General features: G+C 43.9%; 1 protein-coding gene across 1 annotated transcript; it reads left to right on the top strand.

Annotated features, from left to right (window-relative positions):
* The first annotated feature begins 13882 nt into the window (after window positions 1-13882).
* ZBTB38 (zinc finger and BTB domain containing 38) lies at window positions 13883-17852 on the top strand. The gene has a single exon (XM_018560361.1). The coding sequence runs from the start codon at window positions 13895-13897 to the stop codon at window positions 17678-17680; it is 3786 nt and encodes a 1261-aa protein (XP_018415863.1). The 5' UTR covers window positions 13883-13894; the 3' UTR covers window positions 17681-17852.
* The last annotated feature ends 337 nt before the right edge of the window (window positions 17853-18189 follow it).

Genomic DNA, 18189 nt, shown 5'->3' with positions numbered 1-18189 from the left:
TGCCCTTAGTAAACATGGCCACTGTCAGAAGAATGGGAACGAAAAGAGAAACAAGGCATGAAAAGAATACAAAGCCGGCAATTATCTAGAAGTATGTGTTTGTAGATTGTCATTACTAAACATTTCTAAAGGTGTGTTTGTTGGTATTTTAAAGATCTGGCTAAAGGTCCGCTTTAACTCTTGCAGTGCGAGTATATCTCCACTGCAAGGGTTAATGAAAAAAATTCCTGGAGTTCTTTTTTAACCACTAATGGATAAAACAAAAAATAGAATTTGACAGACAATGCTTCTGACTATTCAGGCCTAGAGTTAGATATGTACACAGTTACCTTGTTATAGATCACGGCTCCTATATAAATCACACTTATATTCATATGGATACGCACCTACAGTATGTCCACTCTGCTGTCTAAATACTGTGGAACACATTTTCCTTGACTGCTGAGAGCTAATTATAGAGGTGCACAGTGTTCCATAATGCTCTTGTAACCTTTCAAAATGCACGCGGGCGGCTTCCAGAAGATACTTTTAGCAAAATAACTACTAAAATCATAACTGTATATTTTGACAGACCTTATATAACCCTTTCTAAGAGCGAACGTCTCTTGTAAAAAGTCCAAATCCCATTCGCACTGCCACGGTCTCAAAAGCACAAGGTATATGGGGTGCACTGGTGACCACACGGATGGCGCCGTGCAAAATACTAATAGTAAATAAAAGTAATTCACCAGCACACACTTGAAGGGTTTTTAAAGTATTGATATGTTTATTAAATACCCAATGTCACATACTGGCACCGTATGACAGAATGTGACATTGGGTATTTAATAAACATATCAATACTTTAAAAACCCTTCAAGTGTGTGCCGGTGATTTACTTTTATTTACTATTCTTGTAAAAATGAAACGGGTAATTAATAATTTTACGATTAAAGTGACACCAAACTCAGGAAATAAATCTTACAAATGCATTCAAGTACCTTAATTATTAACAAAAATGTATCTTATTTGTGTATCGGCCAGACATTTTTTTTTATTTTCGGTTTTGTTTTGTTTTTTAAAATGTTATTTCGGTGCACCTCTAATCTTTAGGCAAGTGTAAAGCGCTTAGAAATATAAGCAGCATTTAAAAAAAAAAAAGTTTAATTATGTGAATGGTAAAATAGTACAAATATAAAGTAAGTGTTATCCCAATTTGCCTACAAAAGTGGAAGTGACTCCAAGGGCCCAATCTTTTAAAATGAAGTCCTGTACAACAGTCTCATTTAACATGTTGAAAAAGAACTCTAAAGTGCATTTAGCTCTTTTCTGAGGGAATGATAAATGTATTTATGTACTTGTACTTCAGATAAATGTACAAATAAATATATAATTAATAAGTAATAATACGTATAAAATGAACACATAAATGTACCTCAGAGCTTTGTGCAGAATCTGGCTAAGCAATGAGTTAAATGTTACTAATAATGAAAAAGCTGTCCATGGCCTATGTAAGCATTGAGGGAGAAGAGATGGACAGCTGAGCTGTTTTACATAAGAAACCTCCAACTCTCTGGCAGCGATCTCCCTCACATCCAATGGCTGTGCCTGTCATCCTTTCAGCTCAATGTTTAGTGATTGCCTTGTCCCAGAGTTTACTGCTCACCCTTTCTTCTGCTGCTTTGTCTTTCACTTCAGTTTTCTGGCTCCGCTGTCCCCTTCCTTCTCTTCGCTGCTTTCCCCCCTTCAGTGGTTCTGGTTGCTTAAAATGTGGAATATAACATGGGTGCAAAAATTGAAAAAAGGGCCTCAGTCATGAAGGGGGTTAAACCCATATTTACCCCCTTCAGCCCCTCTTGCTGCTTTGAAAATACTGACAGCAGTCCCGCCAAGTTTGACAAAGCATGGGGTATAAAAAACAGCCTGGCCGTCCCTCGTGTCACTCATCTTATACAGGGTACAGTTGGGGAGTTACTAGCCTCTGCCAGGGAGCCTAACAACAGCCTCATAGGAATCTACAGCTAATGTTCCCACACCAGGGCAACCTCGGCACTCCAACTGTGGCGAGAATACAAATTCCATCATGCCTCAGCCTCTGAGAGCCATGCCTGTGGCTGTCAGAGTTTTTGCAAGTCCTCATGGGCTAACATTTGAAGTGCCGTGCTTGCCCCTTCCCTATACAAAGCCTCACTCTAGTTATGCCTGTCTACCTACAAATAGGTATGTGGCTACCAAGGAGCACCTTTGTAAATATTCATAGTATTTACATAGGGGGAATTTATCAAAACTGGAGCAAACTGATTCCGGAGCAGTTGCCCATGGCAACCAATCAGCTTCTCTCTCCAGTTTGCCCAGGTAAGATTTGAAAATGAAAGACAGAAGCTGATTGGTTGCAGTGCACATCTGCTCCAGTTTTGATAAATTCCCATCATAGTATATAGTTGAAAAATGTGTATCACTCGGCTGTAGATCCTCAAATCATCTCTGGATTGGTGCTGACACTGTCCTTCCTTCTGGAGGGTGACTACTTTTGTTCCCCATTGTCCCTGTGTGTGTTGTCAAGTATCCACAACTCCAGGTTCACTCCCGTGATGGACTACAATCTCAATACAAATTAGTAAACTAAATGTGAGATTTTACTCCATCACAGGAGCGAGCTTGGAGCGGTGACTACTTTACAACACACACAGGGACCATGGGGAACAAAAGTAGTCACCCACCGGAAGTAAGGACAGTGTCAGCACCAATTCAGAGATGATTTGAGGATCTACAGCCGAGTGATACACAAATAAGATACAATGGTTACCATGAGATTGTAGTACATCACAGGTGTGAGCTTGGAGTGGTGACTACTTTACAACACACACAGGGACCATGGGGAACAAAAGTAGTCACCCACCGGAAGTAAGGACAGTGTCAGCACCAATTCAGAGATGATTTGAGGATCTACAGTCGAGTGATACACAAATAAGATACAATGGGGGATATTAATCAAAACTGGAGCAGAGAAAATCTGGAGCAGTTGTGCACGGCAACCAATCAGCTTCTGGCCAGGTCGGAATTTGTACCACACGGTAGGTGCGTTGTGTGGTACCGTGCGTTAACGGCCTCTGTGTGAATAGGCCAGGATAATCCCCAGACACAAGCAGTCTCTGGACACTGTGGTCAGTCCCTGTATATCAAAACCAGTCCCTTGAAACCACGGCCAGCCCCCGGAACCCATGGCTAGTCCCTGGATATAATGACCAGTGCCCAGACACCATAGCCAGTCTTCATGACCTTTCTCTAAATAGAATTGGCAGCCCCTAGTCATCACAGCTAGTCCCTGGACATCAAGCCGAGTCCCTAGTCATTACTGCCAGCCCTCAGCGCCAGCAGTCCCTGGTCAGTCACCACAGCGTGTCCCACTCCCTGGACATCATGACCAGTCCCTTGAACCCATGACTAGCCCCTTGAACCGACGTCCAGTCCCTGGTCACCACATCCAGGGTCACCATTGTGCCCTCATAGTGTAACAGCTGTGAAGCAGCCGGGCTCCCTCCTGACAAGAACTCTCCTACGACATACAGCCAGTAAGCCCGGGCTGACGTGTCCGAGAACTGCTCGTCTATCAGTCTATTCTTCCATAGTGATTTAGCCGAATTGGCGGTATTAATAGAACGTCACCAGGCCCACACCACGAACCCACGTCACACATGTCACCGCCATTAGGTCATTGGGAGACCGGGAGGGGCAGGCCGCTGGACGCCGCTTCTCCTTGAAGGTAATGGAGCGCCGCCTGCTGGAGCCGAGTGGAACTGGGAGTCCCCAATGTAAACAGCCGCGGCCGTACGGAGGAGGTAAGTACTTCTACCGCACACATGACCCCCCTGAGACGAGGCCCACCCCGGGCTATACCACCCTACCGACACTTACCGGGACTTTATACCGCCATACATCACTGCAGTTCCATCATTGTTCTGTCACTGATACCCCGGGCTGGGACCATCAGGCTGGATGGAGTGTGAGGCCCATAGGTAGATGTCAGAGGGATGTATAATAATTGTGGCCTGAGCACACTCCTTCCACGGATTGTCACAGCTCGGCTCTGCATTGACTTAGCACAACAATAGTACTGCATTCATCTATTCATATCATATATAGACATTTCTAATGAGCATTATTCCATGGGGGGAACTTATCAAAACTGGAGCAGAATCTGGAGCAGTTGCCCATGGCAACCAATCAGCTCCTCTCTTAAGCTCAGCATTGAGAACGAAAGCTAGAAGCTGATTGGTTGCCAGGCACAGCTGTTCCAGAGTTTGATAACTTCCCCCTCAGTGTGTGTTACAGAATATCTAAACCCTGACAATGAACTTCTCTTATTTCTTCCCTTCCTGTCTGCCCATCACAGAAATCCTTTTCTTATATGTTATATGAGAAGCACATGTTGATCCTGCCAGGCATTGTGTGAGCTGACGACTTCCTGTGCGTTGTAGTGGTGCGGACTCTGTCACTTGGTATTCAAAACCTGCAAGCAGCCCAATTTAATGAAATGTGTTGATTAACCCTTGCAGGGGGGGCTGCAAAGTTATTCTCACCCGAAGCTCTGAGCCGGCCAGCTGTCACAGTGCACCCTCCAGCCTGTCTCCCCCTACCTGCAGCATTGGAATCTTCCTCAGCATTGTCATATCTATACACAGGGGGGGTATTTATTAAAGCAATTGCGACAGTTTTAGCCTCTAAGATTATTTTTTTTATGTGCAAATCTGTCTTTGAGCATGTGCCCCTGTTATCACCAGAGCTTGCACTACTTTTCCAACTGCACGTGTTTTGCACCAGTTTGCACTTGTTCTGCGGCAGTCTGAAACTGTAGCATCACCTAACAAAACAAGCACAACTTCAGGCTAGGTTCACACCTGCACGACACCCAGGACGCGCGTCACGGGATCGTGCGGTCCTGCACAATGCAGACAGCGATTGCTGCGCGGCCCCATTGATTTCAATGGGGTGACATCCGCACAGGCGCGACTGGGGTGCCATTAGAAAATAATGGCACCCACAGCACGATCGGTTCACACCTAGGCGACTCCTGACCGCACGGCAATCCACACGGAATCGTGCACGATTGCCGCGCAGTGAGGTGTGGCCTAGGTGTGAATCTAGCCTCAGAAGTCCCCATGACAACTTCTTCAAGAAGTGACAGTTAAGCTTTTTGCCTGGAGTTACAAGTCTTCTAGAACAACATTACACTAGCAACATAAATCCGGTGCAAATATATTCCGTTCAACTTCAAACACTCGCAATTGCTATAAATTCCCCCCCACCCCCACCTTGTGTATAGAATGTGATGATTTACGTTAGACCGCGGCGGAGGAGAGACATTGGAAGGACCGGTCTGAGAAGAAGCCGGCTCGGAGCATCAGGTGAGTATAACTTTGTTTATTTTTTAAAATGTAAAAAATGACATGTGGTCCCCCCAATATCAATACCAAACCAAGTCCCAGATAGAGGTCTGCTATAAGTGTTGGCAGGCACGAGAAAAACAAAACATAATATGGAATTTCTCCACCTTCATTACAGAATCCCCCTTTCACATCAGAGCTCCCCTTTCACATCAGAGCCCCCCCTTCACACCAGAACCCCCCCTTCACATCAGAGTCCCCTTTCATATCAGGAGCACCCTTCACATTAGAGCTCCCCTTCACATCAGAGCTCCCCTTTCACATCAGAGTCCCCCTTCACATCAGAGCTCCCCTTTCACATCAGAGCCCCCCCTTCACATCAGAGCCACCTTCATATCAGAGCTCCCCTTTCACATCAGGAGCACCCTTCACATCAGAGCTCCCCTTCACCTCAGAGCTCCCCTTTCACATCAGAGCCCCCCTTCACATCAGAGTCCCCCTTTCACATGAGGGGCACCCTTCACATCAGAGCTCCGCTTTCACATCAGGAGCCCCCTTCACATCAGAGCTCCCCTTCACCTCAGAGCTCCCCTTTCACATCAGAGCCCCCCTTCACATCAGAGTCCCCCTTTCACATGAGGGGCACCCTTCACATCAGAGCTCCGCTTTCACATCAGGAGCCCCCTTCACATGAGAGCCCCCCTTTCACATCAGGAGCCCCCCTTTCACATCAGGACCCCCCTTCATATCAGAGCCCCCCTTTCACATCAGGAGCCCTCCTTTCACATCAGGACCCCCCTTTCACATCAGAGCCCCCCTTTCATACCAGGAGCACCCTTCACATCAGAGCTCCCCTTTCACATCAGGAGCCCCCTTCACATAAGAGCTCCCCTTTCACATCAGGGCCCCCTTCACATCAAAGCTCTCCTTTCACATCAGGAGCCACCTTCACATCAGAGCTCCCCTTTCACATTAGGAGCTCCCTTGACATCAGAGTCCCCTTTCACATGAGGAGCGCCCTTCACATCAGAGCCCCCCTTTCACATTAAGAGCTCCCTTGACATCAGAGTCCCCTTTTCACATGAGGAGCACCCTTCACATCAGAGCCCTCCTTTCACATCAAGAGCCCCCTTCACATCATGAGCCCCCTTCATATCAGGGTCCCCCTTTCACATCAAAAGCCCCCTTTTCACATCAAAAGCCCCCCTTTCACATCAGGAGCCCCCTTCACATCAAAAGTCCCCCCTTTCACATTAAGAGCCGCCTTGACATCAGAGCCCCCTTCATATTAGAAACCCCCCTTTCACTTCAGAGTCCCCCTTCATTTCAGATGCCCCCCTTTCACATCAGGAGCCCCCCTTCACTTTAGAGTTCCCCCCTTTCACATCAGAGCCCCCACTTCACATTAGAAGGCCCCCCTTTCACATCAGAGCCCCTCCCTTCACATCAGAGTCCCCTTTTAGCAAAAATTTGAAGGCACCCCTGACAAAGGCAGAAGGCACCCCACACGCTGGTGGAGAAAGGCTGGATTATAGACCCTTCCCATGTTATAGATAAGAGGAGAGGGGAAGTGTTCTGTAGTCCCAACATATTTACTGTCCTAGGGTGACAACTAGGAATGTCCCGATACCATTTTTTTCAAGACCAAGTACTTTCCTTCAGGTCTGCATGTGGGACTCTCCAGGGCTGTACTGGCAGGTGCCGGGCTCTCCAGGGCTGCATGGGCAGATGCCCGAGCTCTCCAGGGCTGTACGGGCGAGTGTGGGGCTGTGCCAGTCTTGGGAAGGAGGAGGAGAAGATGTGAAACCGGACCGACACTGTCAACGACAGCTACCACGTGGTCCCCAGGAGGTGCGTTGCAGTGCCATTCATTTCAATGGCACCCCACCCACAGTGTGATTGTCCCCACTGGAACACACGGTACCGCAATGCTGATCGTTCCAGTGCAGTGCGATTGTAAGAAATTGTGCCTACAGTTTTATTCTGAAGTAAACTTTGTTTGTAACACTGCATTTGTGTATTTTATTTTAAATTAAGGATATTTATTAATTTTTTTAATCTAATTAATCGATTAATTGGAAAACATAATTAGCCAACTAATCGATTATAAAAAAATAATCATTAGTTGCAGCCCTATCCTTAATGTTTAACCCCTTCATGACCCATGACGGGATAATCCTGTCATGAAGTCTGAAGGGGTTAAACAGACAGCCGGGAGTCTGTTCAGTTTTGTAGATCCGGGGGCCGGATTTACAGTAGATTCTGACGGCTCAGCACTCCCACCTGACACCCCTGACGTGTTTCCTGGGCTCCGCTGGCCCTACGGGCCCAGGACCGGCTTGCTGGGTGTCAGCAGGAAGCTGGGGAGGATATCGGTGAACGTCCGTTCACCGATTTCTTCCCCGTTCTATGGGACCTGGAGCGATGGTATTGCATCACTTCCGGTCCCATAGCTGTCACGGCTGGGCTCCTGAAGCGATCTGCACTTCAATAGCTTATTTAGAGTGTAAAGGTGACACTGGGGGTCTTTTGGCCCCCCAGCATCACCTTGAAGAGTACCTGTCATCACCAATCTGCTATCACATGGAGGGGGTTGTAAGCCTCCCGGTGTGATAGCAATGAAAGTAAAGTTTAAAAAAATTAAAACAGTTTTAAAAATAATATTAAATGTAAAGGTCACGTCTTTTTGCCCTGAGGAAGAGGCCCTATGTGGTCCCGAAATGCTGGCTCTTGTTTGTTGTGATGTCTATGTCCAATAAATGGACATGCTGGATTATTTTTCAGAGTGCTGGTGATTTCTGTTCCTACATTGTAAAAATAATGTAAACATTTTTTTAAAGTCCGTGCGAGCACTCGTGTCGTCACATAAACACGCATCGGGTGCGCCTACGTATGTAAACGACGACCCATGTTGGGTATGGCCGCACATGCCAAAGTGAGTGCAATAATTCTAGGGCCAATATTTACACGTATCTCTAAACTCATGACCTGTAAGGACTTGGGGGTCATGAATTCTGTCGCAGTTTCACGGACGCACACAATTTTTAACCTGGTCATGTTGGGTATCTGTTTACTCGTTGTAACCTCTTCTTTTATATTTTACAAAATAAAATGGTTTTCTATAGTGTTTTGGTGCACTACATTTAACTTAAGTGCTTTTTTCACTAAATCTTTGGGTTTGATAATAAGTTGCGCTAATGTCGTGCAACATAAAACTTTGCAACTGCCACCATTTTATTCTTTAGGGTCTTCGCTTTCAGAAAATATATACTGTTTGGGGGTTTTAAGTAATTTTCAGTCCTAAAATGTGGAATAAAACATGGGTGCAAAACAAATGGGAAAAAAGGCTTTGGTCAAGAAGGGGTTAAAAGATGGTGCACTGGCACTGATATCATGTGTTAGGGTGGCTCCTTTCCCTTGCAGGGTCCTATGGAGCCATTCTTGTGTGTGTTATTAAACTGTGTGTCTCCACAACCATACAGACACTGCAAGACAATCCACTCACCTCCTCCTTCCTCCCTTCTCCAAGCTACTTGACATTGTTTTGTCCTTTGTGATCTTGTACTGGACAGGAAGCTCAGGGAAGCCAAGCTGAGAGAGTTGGAGCTGTTTGGAAACATGATGGCTAAGTGTTTGGGTGAAAATATAAAGAAATGCTTTGCTGCGGCAATGTAGATTTGTTTGATCTGGACTCAATGTTGAAAAAAAAAAGGTTGGAGAGTTTAGTAGTACCTGAAATGTTGTGGAAAGAGGGTAGAGCATCTGTATGGCTTTAATGATGTTTGTGTACCCACTGGTTACATTTCTCCAGACTTCCTGTTTCAGTGAGGGAAATCTGCTCAATGGGGAGAAAGACAGAAGTAACACTCTAACAAAGACTCTAGCCTTTTCCCACTCCCCTTAGACATTTTATTGGGGTGAAATGTCCCCTTTAACTGTTTCAGTGACCTAATAGGGAGCCAGGTCACTGACGGAAAATGTAACAGAGGATAACCCTAAAATAAAGTGTTTGCTGGAGTTCTATGTAAAATGCCAATCCATGCTTTGTGTATAAATCCAAGTCTCGTCCTAATCATTTCTTTTTGTCTGACGTTGAATTACTATAAGAATCGATACGGGAGTGCAGTGTGTAATGATTGACAGCACTCAATCTCAGTGCAGTATATCCAAGTCAGAAGAATGAAAGATGAGTGCTCACCGAGGGTTATTTTGTACAGCACTCTAATCCTTCTTGATGTGATGAAACCATTTCCTTACTCCAGCGTGTTCCTTGTTGTGATCTCTTTATTTTCCGATGTAAGGGCTATTATCATGGTAAGGTAGAAGTAAACCTGAATGACACTTAGTCTGCGACAGCATTGTGTATCGTAAACATCTGACATGTTTTGAATAAAATATTTGTTTTCAGCTGTTTCTTATCCTTTGTTGCACCTCAGCACTGCTCATCCCCTACAGTTTTTTTTTGCAGCCACTTCCTGTCTACATGCATGCACTCCAGCGGCAGCTTCATGGTATTGATAATGGTGGGCTTCCTGATGGTGACAAGAGAGGACCATGAATAATGTGTTTTGAAATGGTCACTTGCGGCTTTCCATGGGAATCCGCGTGACTCTTCACTGTCTCCATCTGGTGTACATTCACCATGCAGCAACATTATACATTTCCTATTCTGCACCCCCTCATTCTGTATGCAATGGTGTACAGTCCCTATTCTGCACCCCCTCATTCTGTATGCAATGGTGTACATTCCCTATTCTGCAACCCCTCATTCTGTATGCAATGGTGTACATTTCCTATTCTGCACCCCCTCATTCTGTATGCAATGGTGTACATTCCCTATTCTGCACCCGCTCATTCTGTATGCAATGGTGTACATTCCCTATTCTGCAACCCCTCCTTCTGTATGCAATGGTGTACATTCCCTATTCTGCAACCCCTCATTCTGTATGCAATGGTGTACATTGCCTATTCTGCACCCCCTCATTCTGTATGCAATGGTGTACATTGCCTATTCTGCACCCCCTCATTCTGTATGCAATGGTGTACATTTCCTATTCTGCACCCCCTCAATCTGTATGCAATGGTGTACATTCCCTATTCTTCACCCCCTAATTCTGTATGCAATGGTGTACATTCCCTATTCTGCAACCCCTCCTTCTGTATGCAATGGTGTACATTCCCTATTCTGCACCCCCTCATCCTGTATGCAATGTTGTACATTCCCTATTCTGCAACCCCTCATTCTGTATGCAATGTTGTACATTCCCTATTCTTCACCGCCTCATTCTGTATGCAATGTTGTACATTTCCTATTCTGTACCCCCTCATTCTGTATTCAATGGTGTACATTCCCTATTCTGCAACCCCCCATTCTGTATGCAATGGTGTACATTTCCTATTCTGCACCCCCTCATTCTGTATGCAATGGTGTACATTCCCTATTCTGCACCCCCTCATTCTGTATGCAATGGTGTACATTCCCTATTCTGCAACCCCTCATTCTGTATGCAATGGTGTACATTTCCTATTCTGCAACCCCTCATTCTGTATGCAATGGTGTACATTTCCTATTCTGCACCCCCTCATTCTGTATGCAATGTTGTATATTCCCTATTCTTTACACCCTCATTCTGTATGCAATGTTGTATATTCCCTATTCTTCACCCCCTTGTTCTGTATGGAATGGTGTACATTCCCTATTCTGCACCCCCTCATTCTGTATGCAATGTTGTACATTCCCTATTCTGCACCCCCTCATTCTGTATGCCATGCTGTACATTCCCTCTTCTGCCCCACCTTATTCTGTATGCCATGCTGTACATTCCCTGTTCTGCATCCCCTCATTCTGTATGCCAAGCTGTACATTCCCGGTTCTGCACCCCCTCATTCTGTATGCCGTGCTGTGCATTCCCTGTTCTGCACCCCCTCATTCTGTATACCATGTTGTACATTCCCTGTTCTGCACCCCCTCATTCTGTATACCATGTTGTACATTCCCTGTTCTGCACCCCCTCATTCTGTATACCATGTTGTACATTCCTTGTTCTGCCCCACCATATTCTTTATGCCATGCTGTACATTCCCTGTAATAAATACTTGCATGCACTTTACATGACATTTTTTTTTTATCTGATGCCAGGTCTCACATAAACATTTGTTTTCTGTAACCCATCATTAACCCCTTCTTGTCGGCAATCTGTAGATTATTGTTCCCTTGCATGATGTCCTGTGCACAGGGGGAACCTTATTCTATTTTCCCACTTTGGCTTGTAGCAGCCGACACTGTGGCTCTTAGACTTAGCTGTCGCTGACAGTTCAGGGCCCAATTAGCATGGTTCCCAATCGTGATCACCATGTTAGCTTAGACATGGTGATCACATGGCTTTGTTTGTAAACAAGTGTTGCTGAGAGTGACATCTGCCGGTGTATTTCTTTTTTCCTGCCCTCAATGTGCATACAAACATATTATTTTTTTGAAAGAAAAAAACTTCAGCCATTTGACAGCCTTTTAATCCCAATGGGGATTTGCTATTGCAATTCTGTACTAAATCAGTGTACTGATTAAATAAAGTACTGTACAATCATGTACTAAATTGGTTGCGGCGCGGTCCTATTCATTGCAATGAACGCGTGTGATAAGCAGAAGCACCTGCCAAACGCAACATACTGTGGGAGGAATTTATCAAAAAAAGCAGACAAAATCTGGAGCAGATTTGCACTGCAACCAATCAGCTTTTCTGTCTGACTTTTAAATCTTACCTGAGCAAACTGAAGAGACATGCTGATTGGTTGCCATGGACAACTGCTCCAGATTCTGTCTGCTCCAGTAATGATAAATTCCTCCCAGTGTATTTTTTGCCACGCTGCAAAGCATTGCAGCTGCAGGAATGTATACAGCACTGTAGCACTGTTCAGCCACAGTATTGACACTGCAGTAGGAGACGGGGGGCAGTAAAACTGCAGATCTTAGTTTCTAAATGCAGTGATTTTTGGTTATCTAAATATAATTTTTTTATTCAGAGTCAGTGGTTGTCATGTGGCATCTGTTCCTGCCCTTACCTCTTATGCCGAGAAAGAAGAGAGGCCACACACTGCTGCTGTTTGAGCTTGTCTGCAGGTATATGACTGTTCAGGATTCAATAACCCTATAAAAACTGTTTTGGTTATTATGTTGGGGTTATGATGTGTTATCGGGTTTGCTATCTATAGTGCTCAGCACCTTTCTTCTACACTATGCTATATACGGTAATAGTGAGAACCTATTTTGAGTTCTTATTGTAAAGCTATAAGTCATTTTTATTCTGCCATTCCATATTTATATGATTTCATTTAATAGACATATATTTAGATTCTTCTTCTAGTTTCTGTATGGTACAGTTACCACAAGAGAACACAATTGTACAATCTGCTAGGTGTAGATTGTTTAAATTGTACTGCAATCTGCTCCTTTGTGGCCTTTGTGACTTTATGTTAATATATTCATAAAAACTGGGTGAGGTTTGTAAGGGGGGCAGGCTCAACTGGTAGTGGCAGTCCCCTTCTCGTAAACCATGCATGTGACAGGGCACTTAAGAACAGTCCAAGCAGGTTCACACTGCACCTTTTATTCAGCATGCATTAAACGAAAACATATTTACTGCAGGAGGGCAAGTCCATAGCGTAAACAAACAGAACATGCGCTTGTCTGAGCCACTAACTAAATTTAAGTCAGTTGCCGACTAACAAGTTGCCCTTTAATGTGTTCCCCAAATCAAACTGTCATCTCTAGTACCTCTTTAGTGTTCTGTCAGCAGTCAGCCTTTTCGCCTTGCAGCAGGCTCTTATAGCAGAGAGAGTGACAGCCATGAGCATCAGTCAGCTCACATATAAAAAAGCCTGTAGACAGCTGAGACCAATAATGAGGTCTGGCTTACAGGTGGATCGAGGAATGGAGGCTTTATCTCACCCAAAGCTTTACAAAACTTCCAAGCTCCAGGACCCAGATCATAACTTATTAAGATCTGAAAAAAAAGTTTCGATATTAGACACAAACCCTAGAGAAACCTAGGTGACACATATACTCCATCCACAATCCTGCCAGCCAGTGCCTCATAGGTTGCATTAAACACTGGTTGGATATTTTGGAAAACTCCTCATTAGATCTAATTGGAGTATAACATTTTCAATGTAATCTTTTAGTTTTCATTGTATCTTACATTTTAATTTTTATTTTTTTTGTACCATTCAGTTTAAACATAGTAAATCAGCAACCAGGCTATAAGCATTTGTAGAAGAAGTAAGCAAAGGCGGTCTCAATATTCTTTCAGTACAGGTTTCCTTTAAGCTATGTAAAAAATAGTTTTGCGGTCTCAGAAGAAAGAGACTAGAGATATGATACAGCACCATAGTTTATTTTTTATGCTGTAAACATTTAATGAAACTGTCTCTTTATATTCTAGATATAGACTAATAAGTAAAGATGTATGTACATGCTTCTGCAAACTAAATCTTTTCCTGTTTGTTCCTCCACAGAGTCTTATGCTTAGATCAGAATGTGCACTTCAGAAGACATAGCGGACAGTCTTCATGGAGAGGGCCTTCTCTGTAGTCTAAATGAGCAGCGTATGCAAGGTTTCTTGTGTGACGTCACCATTGTGGTTGAAGACACTAAATTCAAAGCACACAGAAATATACTGGCAGCCTCCAGCCTGTACTTTAGAAACCATTTTCGGAGCCAGAGCATATTAATCCAGGGACATGTCTTGGAGCTCAATGATTTGAAAGCAGACACATTTACTGAGATACTAAACTTTATTTACAGCTCAAAGATTGCTGTGAAGAAAAAAGAGACCCTGACTGATCTTGTAGACGCTGGTAAAAAGCTAGGCATAACCTTTTTAGAAAACATCAAAGCTTCCAAGAAGCCTACTGTGGTTGCTTGCTCAACTGAACGTGGGGGAAATGCTCCACCTGCATTTTATCGAGGAGAGAACAGCCTGAAATCAGAGACTGTGGACAAAAAGGGAGATGACCCAGCTATTGCTAATGGACCAAGAATCACCAATGCCTTTTCTATTTTGGAAACTGAAGTCAATGGCTTTTCTCCCCTTGATCTAAGAGCAAATTTTAAAAAGAGCACAGGCCCCACTGAAGAGGTACATAGTGGTGGTAACTGTGAAAATGGTGTCTGCAGTGATGGAGAGCCAGTAAACACGTTGGCTGAGCACTCTTATGCAGTGTCTTCTGGTGATAACTCATACAAAAGAGACTCTGTGTTTGACCATGGCAATAAAGGCAGCCATACAAAGGATCAGGAATGCACTCCTGGTGGAGCAACTACCAACCAGGTGGCCAAAACATCCAACAGCATGCCGGTGTTAGAAACTCAGTTTAACCCACAAGCTGTCATTCAGACTTGTACCTCCAATAGCGTGAGCAGCTCTACAGAGCAAACCGCCAACCAAACTGAATTCTACAGCCAAAGGGAAGATGAAAGCATGTTACCAGAACTTCCCCCTGGTAACCCACCTGTAACCCAGTCTTTTTGCGATGCTGGTCTATATCCTCGTCCTAAAAAGCACCATGTGACTTTCAATTGCAAAAACTGCAGTAAAGAATTTGCGCACTTTAAACGCCTACAGCGGCATGAACAAATCTGTTTTAAGGTTGTGCACATGGACAGAGATTTGAGGATACCCAACAACCTTCCACAAGGTGCCTCAGCAGAGAACTACTGCACTCCTACAGAAGCGACAACTCACCAGAATGCTCTGACAAATGGCTCCTCCTCTGCAACAGACCACTTTGTTAAAATAGTAGATGATAAAATATTCTATGTTTGCATTGTATGCAAAAGAAATTATTTAACTTTATCTAGTCTTCGACGGCATTCAAATGTCCATTCATGGAGGAAGTCATACCCTTGCCATTATTGCAGCAAGGTATTTGCCTTAGCTGAATATAGAACCAAACATGAAATCTGGCACACAGGAGACCGAAGATATCAGTGCATATTTTGCCTAGAAACATTTATGACTTACTACATCCTTAAAAATCATCAGAAATCTTCCCATGGCATTGACCCAAGACTGGGAGTGGGAAGTAAAGCAAACAGGGGCCTCAAGCCAAGCATCTATCCTTACAAACTGTATAGACTTTTACCAATGAAGTGCAAAAGACCTCCATTGAAAACCCCCAGAACAGCTTCCGCAGCACACTTCCAAGTTCAAAATTCCTTTACTGCACCCACAGTTGTTCAGAATACTCTCAATGCACAGCCTTGCTCTGTGAACAGCCAGGATGCATTTTCTAGCACTTTAGATGCTCCATCACAAAATGTGACAAGTTCAACAACAAGCCAGGAGACTTGGCCCTTTGATATAATACAGTCTGACAAAAACACAAGCGTCTTGCCTGTTGGGAAAGCTGATTCTCCTTCACATGTTTCAGCTTCAACATTGAAGCAGAGTGGTAGGGCACCTGGTCCACAGTTTAATGAAAATCAAAATTTGCCCTCTGTTATTAACGCTAGCAACTCTGCACCCTCAGTGATCATGCACAGCAGCAGAGTTTCCTCTGTAATAATGCATGGCAATGCAATAACTAGTTCAGGATCTACAAATGGAATAGGGTGGAATCCCAGCCGGACCATTGTTTCACCAGAAAAAGATACCAGCCAAGAAACTAACCCTGAGACTACCGAGGCAAATACAGAGATGGAATCCCCCACAGGGTACAAAAATGGCGATGCTCGTAAGGATGAGCGGGAATTCTCCCATCGTGCACCCTCATCTAAAAATAATAAAAGTGTTATCCGTGAAGGGAATAAAACTGAAACCTACATAGCCAAACCAGCCCTACCTGGAACTCTAGTCAATAGTGGAATTGCACCTCTCTGCCAAATCACAGTAAAAATTGGAAGTGAAGCTTTGGTGAAAAGGCAAATTTCTGGGTCATCTCTGTTCTTCAGGAAAAGTAGAAGACCAAAGCACTCGGAGCCAGAGACGGCTTGGCTGGATTCAGATGATGACAAAAGAGAAAGATGCTCCATCCGACTTCGGAGATCAGATAGTGTCCAGATGGAGGAGATGTGTGATGATGCTAGTGACCAAGATGTGTCTGACAAACCATGGAGACCTTACTACAACTATAAGCCCAAAAAGAAATCAAAGCACTTTAAGAAGTTCAGGAAATTGAAGAAAAGGAAGAAACACAGTAGAGCTAGATTTACTGAGGAGAATGTAAGTGAAGTTGACACAAAATGCTCATCTGAGGAAGCCATTGATGAAAATACAAATGGTGGAGACGACTCTCCAGAAATATTAGATTTTGAATGTCCTCCTGGAAAGACAATTGAGCAGCCGGAAAAAGCAGGTGAACAGGAAGAGGCAGTTGAGCAAGAAATGGCTGCTACACAGTGGCAGCTGGACACTAAGGCTTGCTTTTGTGAACTGTGTCAAAAATCCTTTAGGAATCCTTCAACGCTGAAGGTTCACATGCGTTGTCATACTGGAGAGAAGCCTTACTCATGCAAGGTGTGTGGAAAGTGCTTCTCCTTTCCCGGGAACTTAAGCAAGCATGAACGCATCCATCAGGTTGGGAAAAACTTCACGTGTCAATATTGCAAAAAGACATTTTTGTTGCATAAAACTTTGAAAAAACATGAGAGGATTCACATTGGAGATCAAATGTATGACTGTAAGTTCTGTTCACAGCAATTCCTCTACCTTACTTCAAGGGACAATCATGAGCAAAAACATTTAGAAGAGCAGGGTGAAAAAGGGTTTGTTTGTGTCCAATGTTCCAAAGTTTGCAAGACTGCTGCTGCCCTTGTGATGCACCAAAAGAAACACTATTTTAGGGGACTAAAGCATAGGGAACGTAAAGACTCACAACCATCCACTGCGGAAATATGCACCTGGGGTGGTGCTGCAAGCAGCATTTGTAACGATCCTAAAATGACTAGGGAAAGGGGCTCTGTAAGCATGCCTGAAAGTTCCCCTCCTTCCTTTGATGATTGTGAGGCTCCACTTTTGTCTTACAGCACTGGTGTTACAGAGGTCATACCCCAGAATGTTTGCACTGCAAGCCCCGTAGAGAATGTAAGTGCCATTGGGGAAACTGACTCCAGTCATTTCATGACTCCACCTCCACTACCACCAGTTGCATTACACAGCAGTGTCCTAATGGAGGTCCCCAAGGGCTGGAAGCATTGGAAAACAAGGCACTATAACCTGGAGGAGAATTTGAACTCTGAAAATCCTTCCTTAAAAGAGAGCACTAAGACTTTCACAGAATTAAAGACGATGACAAGTTTTGATAACCCATTTGTCCCGTAGATGATTGTGGTGAAACATTTTAAAACAATCACAAGCTATTTTTTTGTTCATTAACTCTTTTGTTGCTAGTGGACAGTTACAGGCCCAAAGCAGCATACGTGGTTTAAAGGACCAAGTTATTCTAAAACAAGGAGCTTATGTATAGAAGATGCACTAATAACATTCACAAATATATATGTAAAAGTTGACATATCTGAAAAGAAGTTTGGATCTTTGACCCTCTTAAAGTCTGCCATTTGAGGATAAAGGATACTATGCAATGGCAGTATTGTTGAACCGCATTATTGGACAGGAACTCTTTCTGTATAGCAAAATATCCCTTTCATCTCAGATATTTGAAGTTCTGTTAAGCTCCACAATTTTTCCATATCTATTAGTGAATGTTATGAAAACACTTTTATATAAAACAGCCAGTACATTTTAGTTTATTGGCCCTTTAATAAAAATAAAAAAAGTCAAGTGTTAATAAGTGTTAGTCTCCCTGAGCTGTAAATCTTTGCACTAGTTCT

This window comes from Nanorana parkeri, unplaced genomic scaffold (genome assembly GCF_000935625.1).
Source record: "Nanorana parkeri isolate BGI_ZX_2015 unplaced genomic scaffold, ASM93562v1 scaffold452, whole genome shotgun sequence".
Taxonomy (NCBI): domain Eukaryota; kingdom Metazoa; phylum Chordata; class Amphibia; order Anura; family Dicroglossidae; genus Nanorana; species Nanorana parkeri.
Note: the sequence above shows the minus strand (reverse complement) of the source record. Positions and strands in the feature narration are given on the sequence as shown.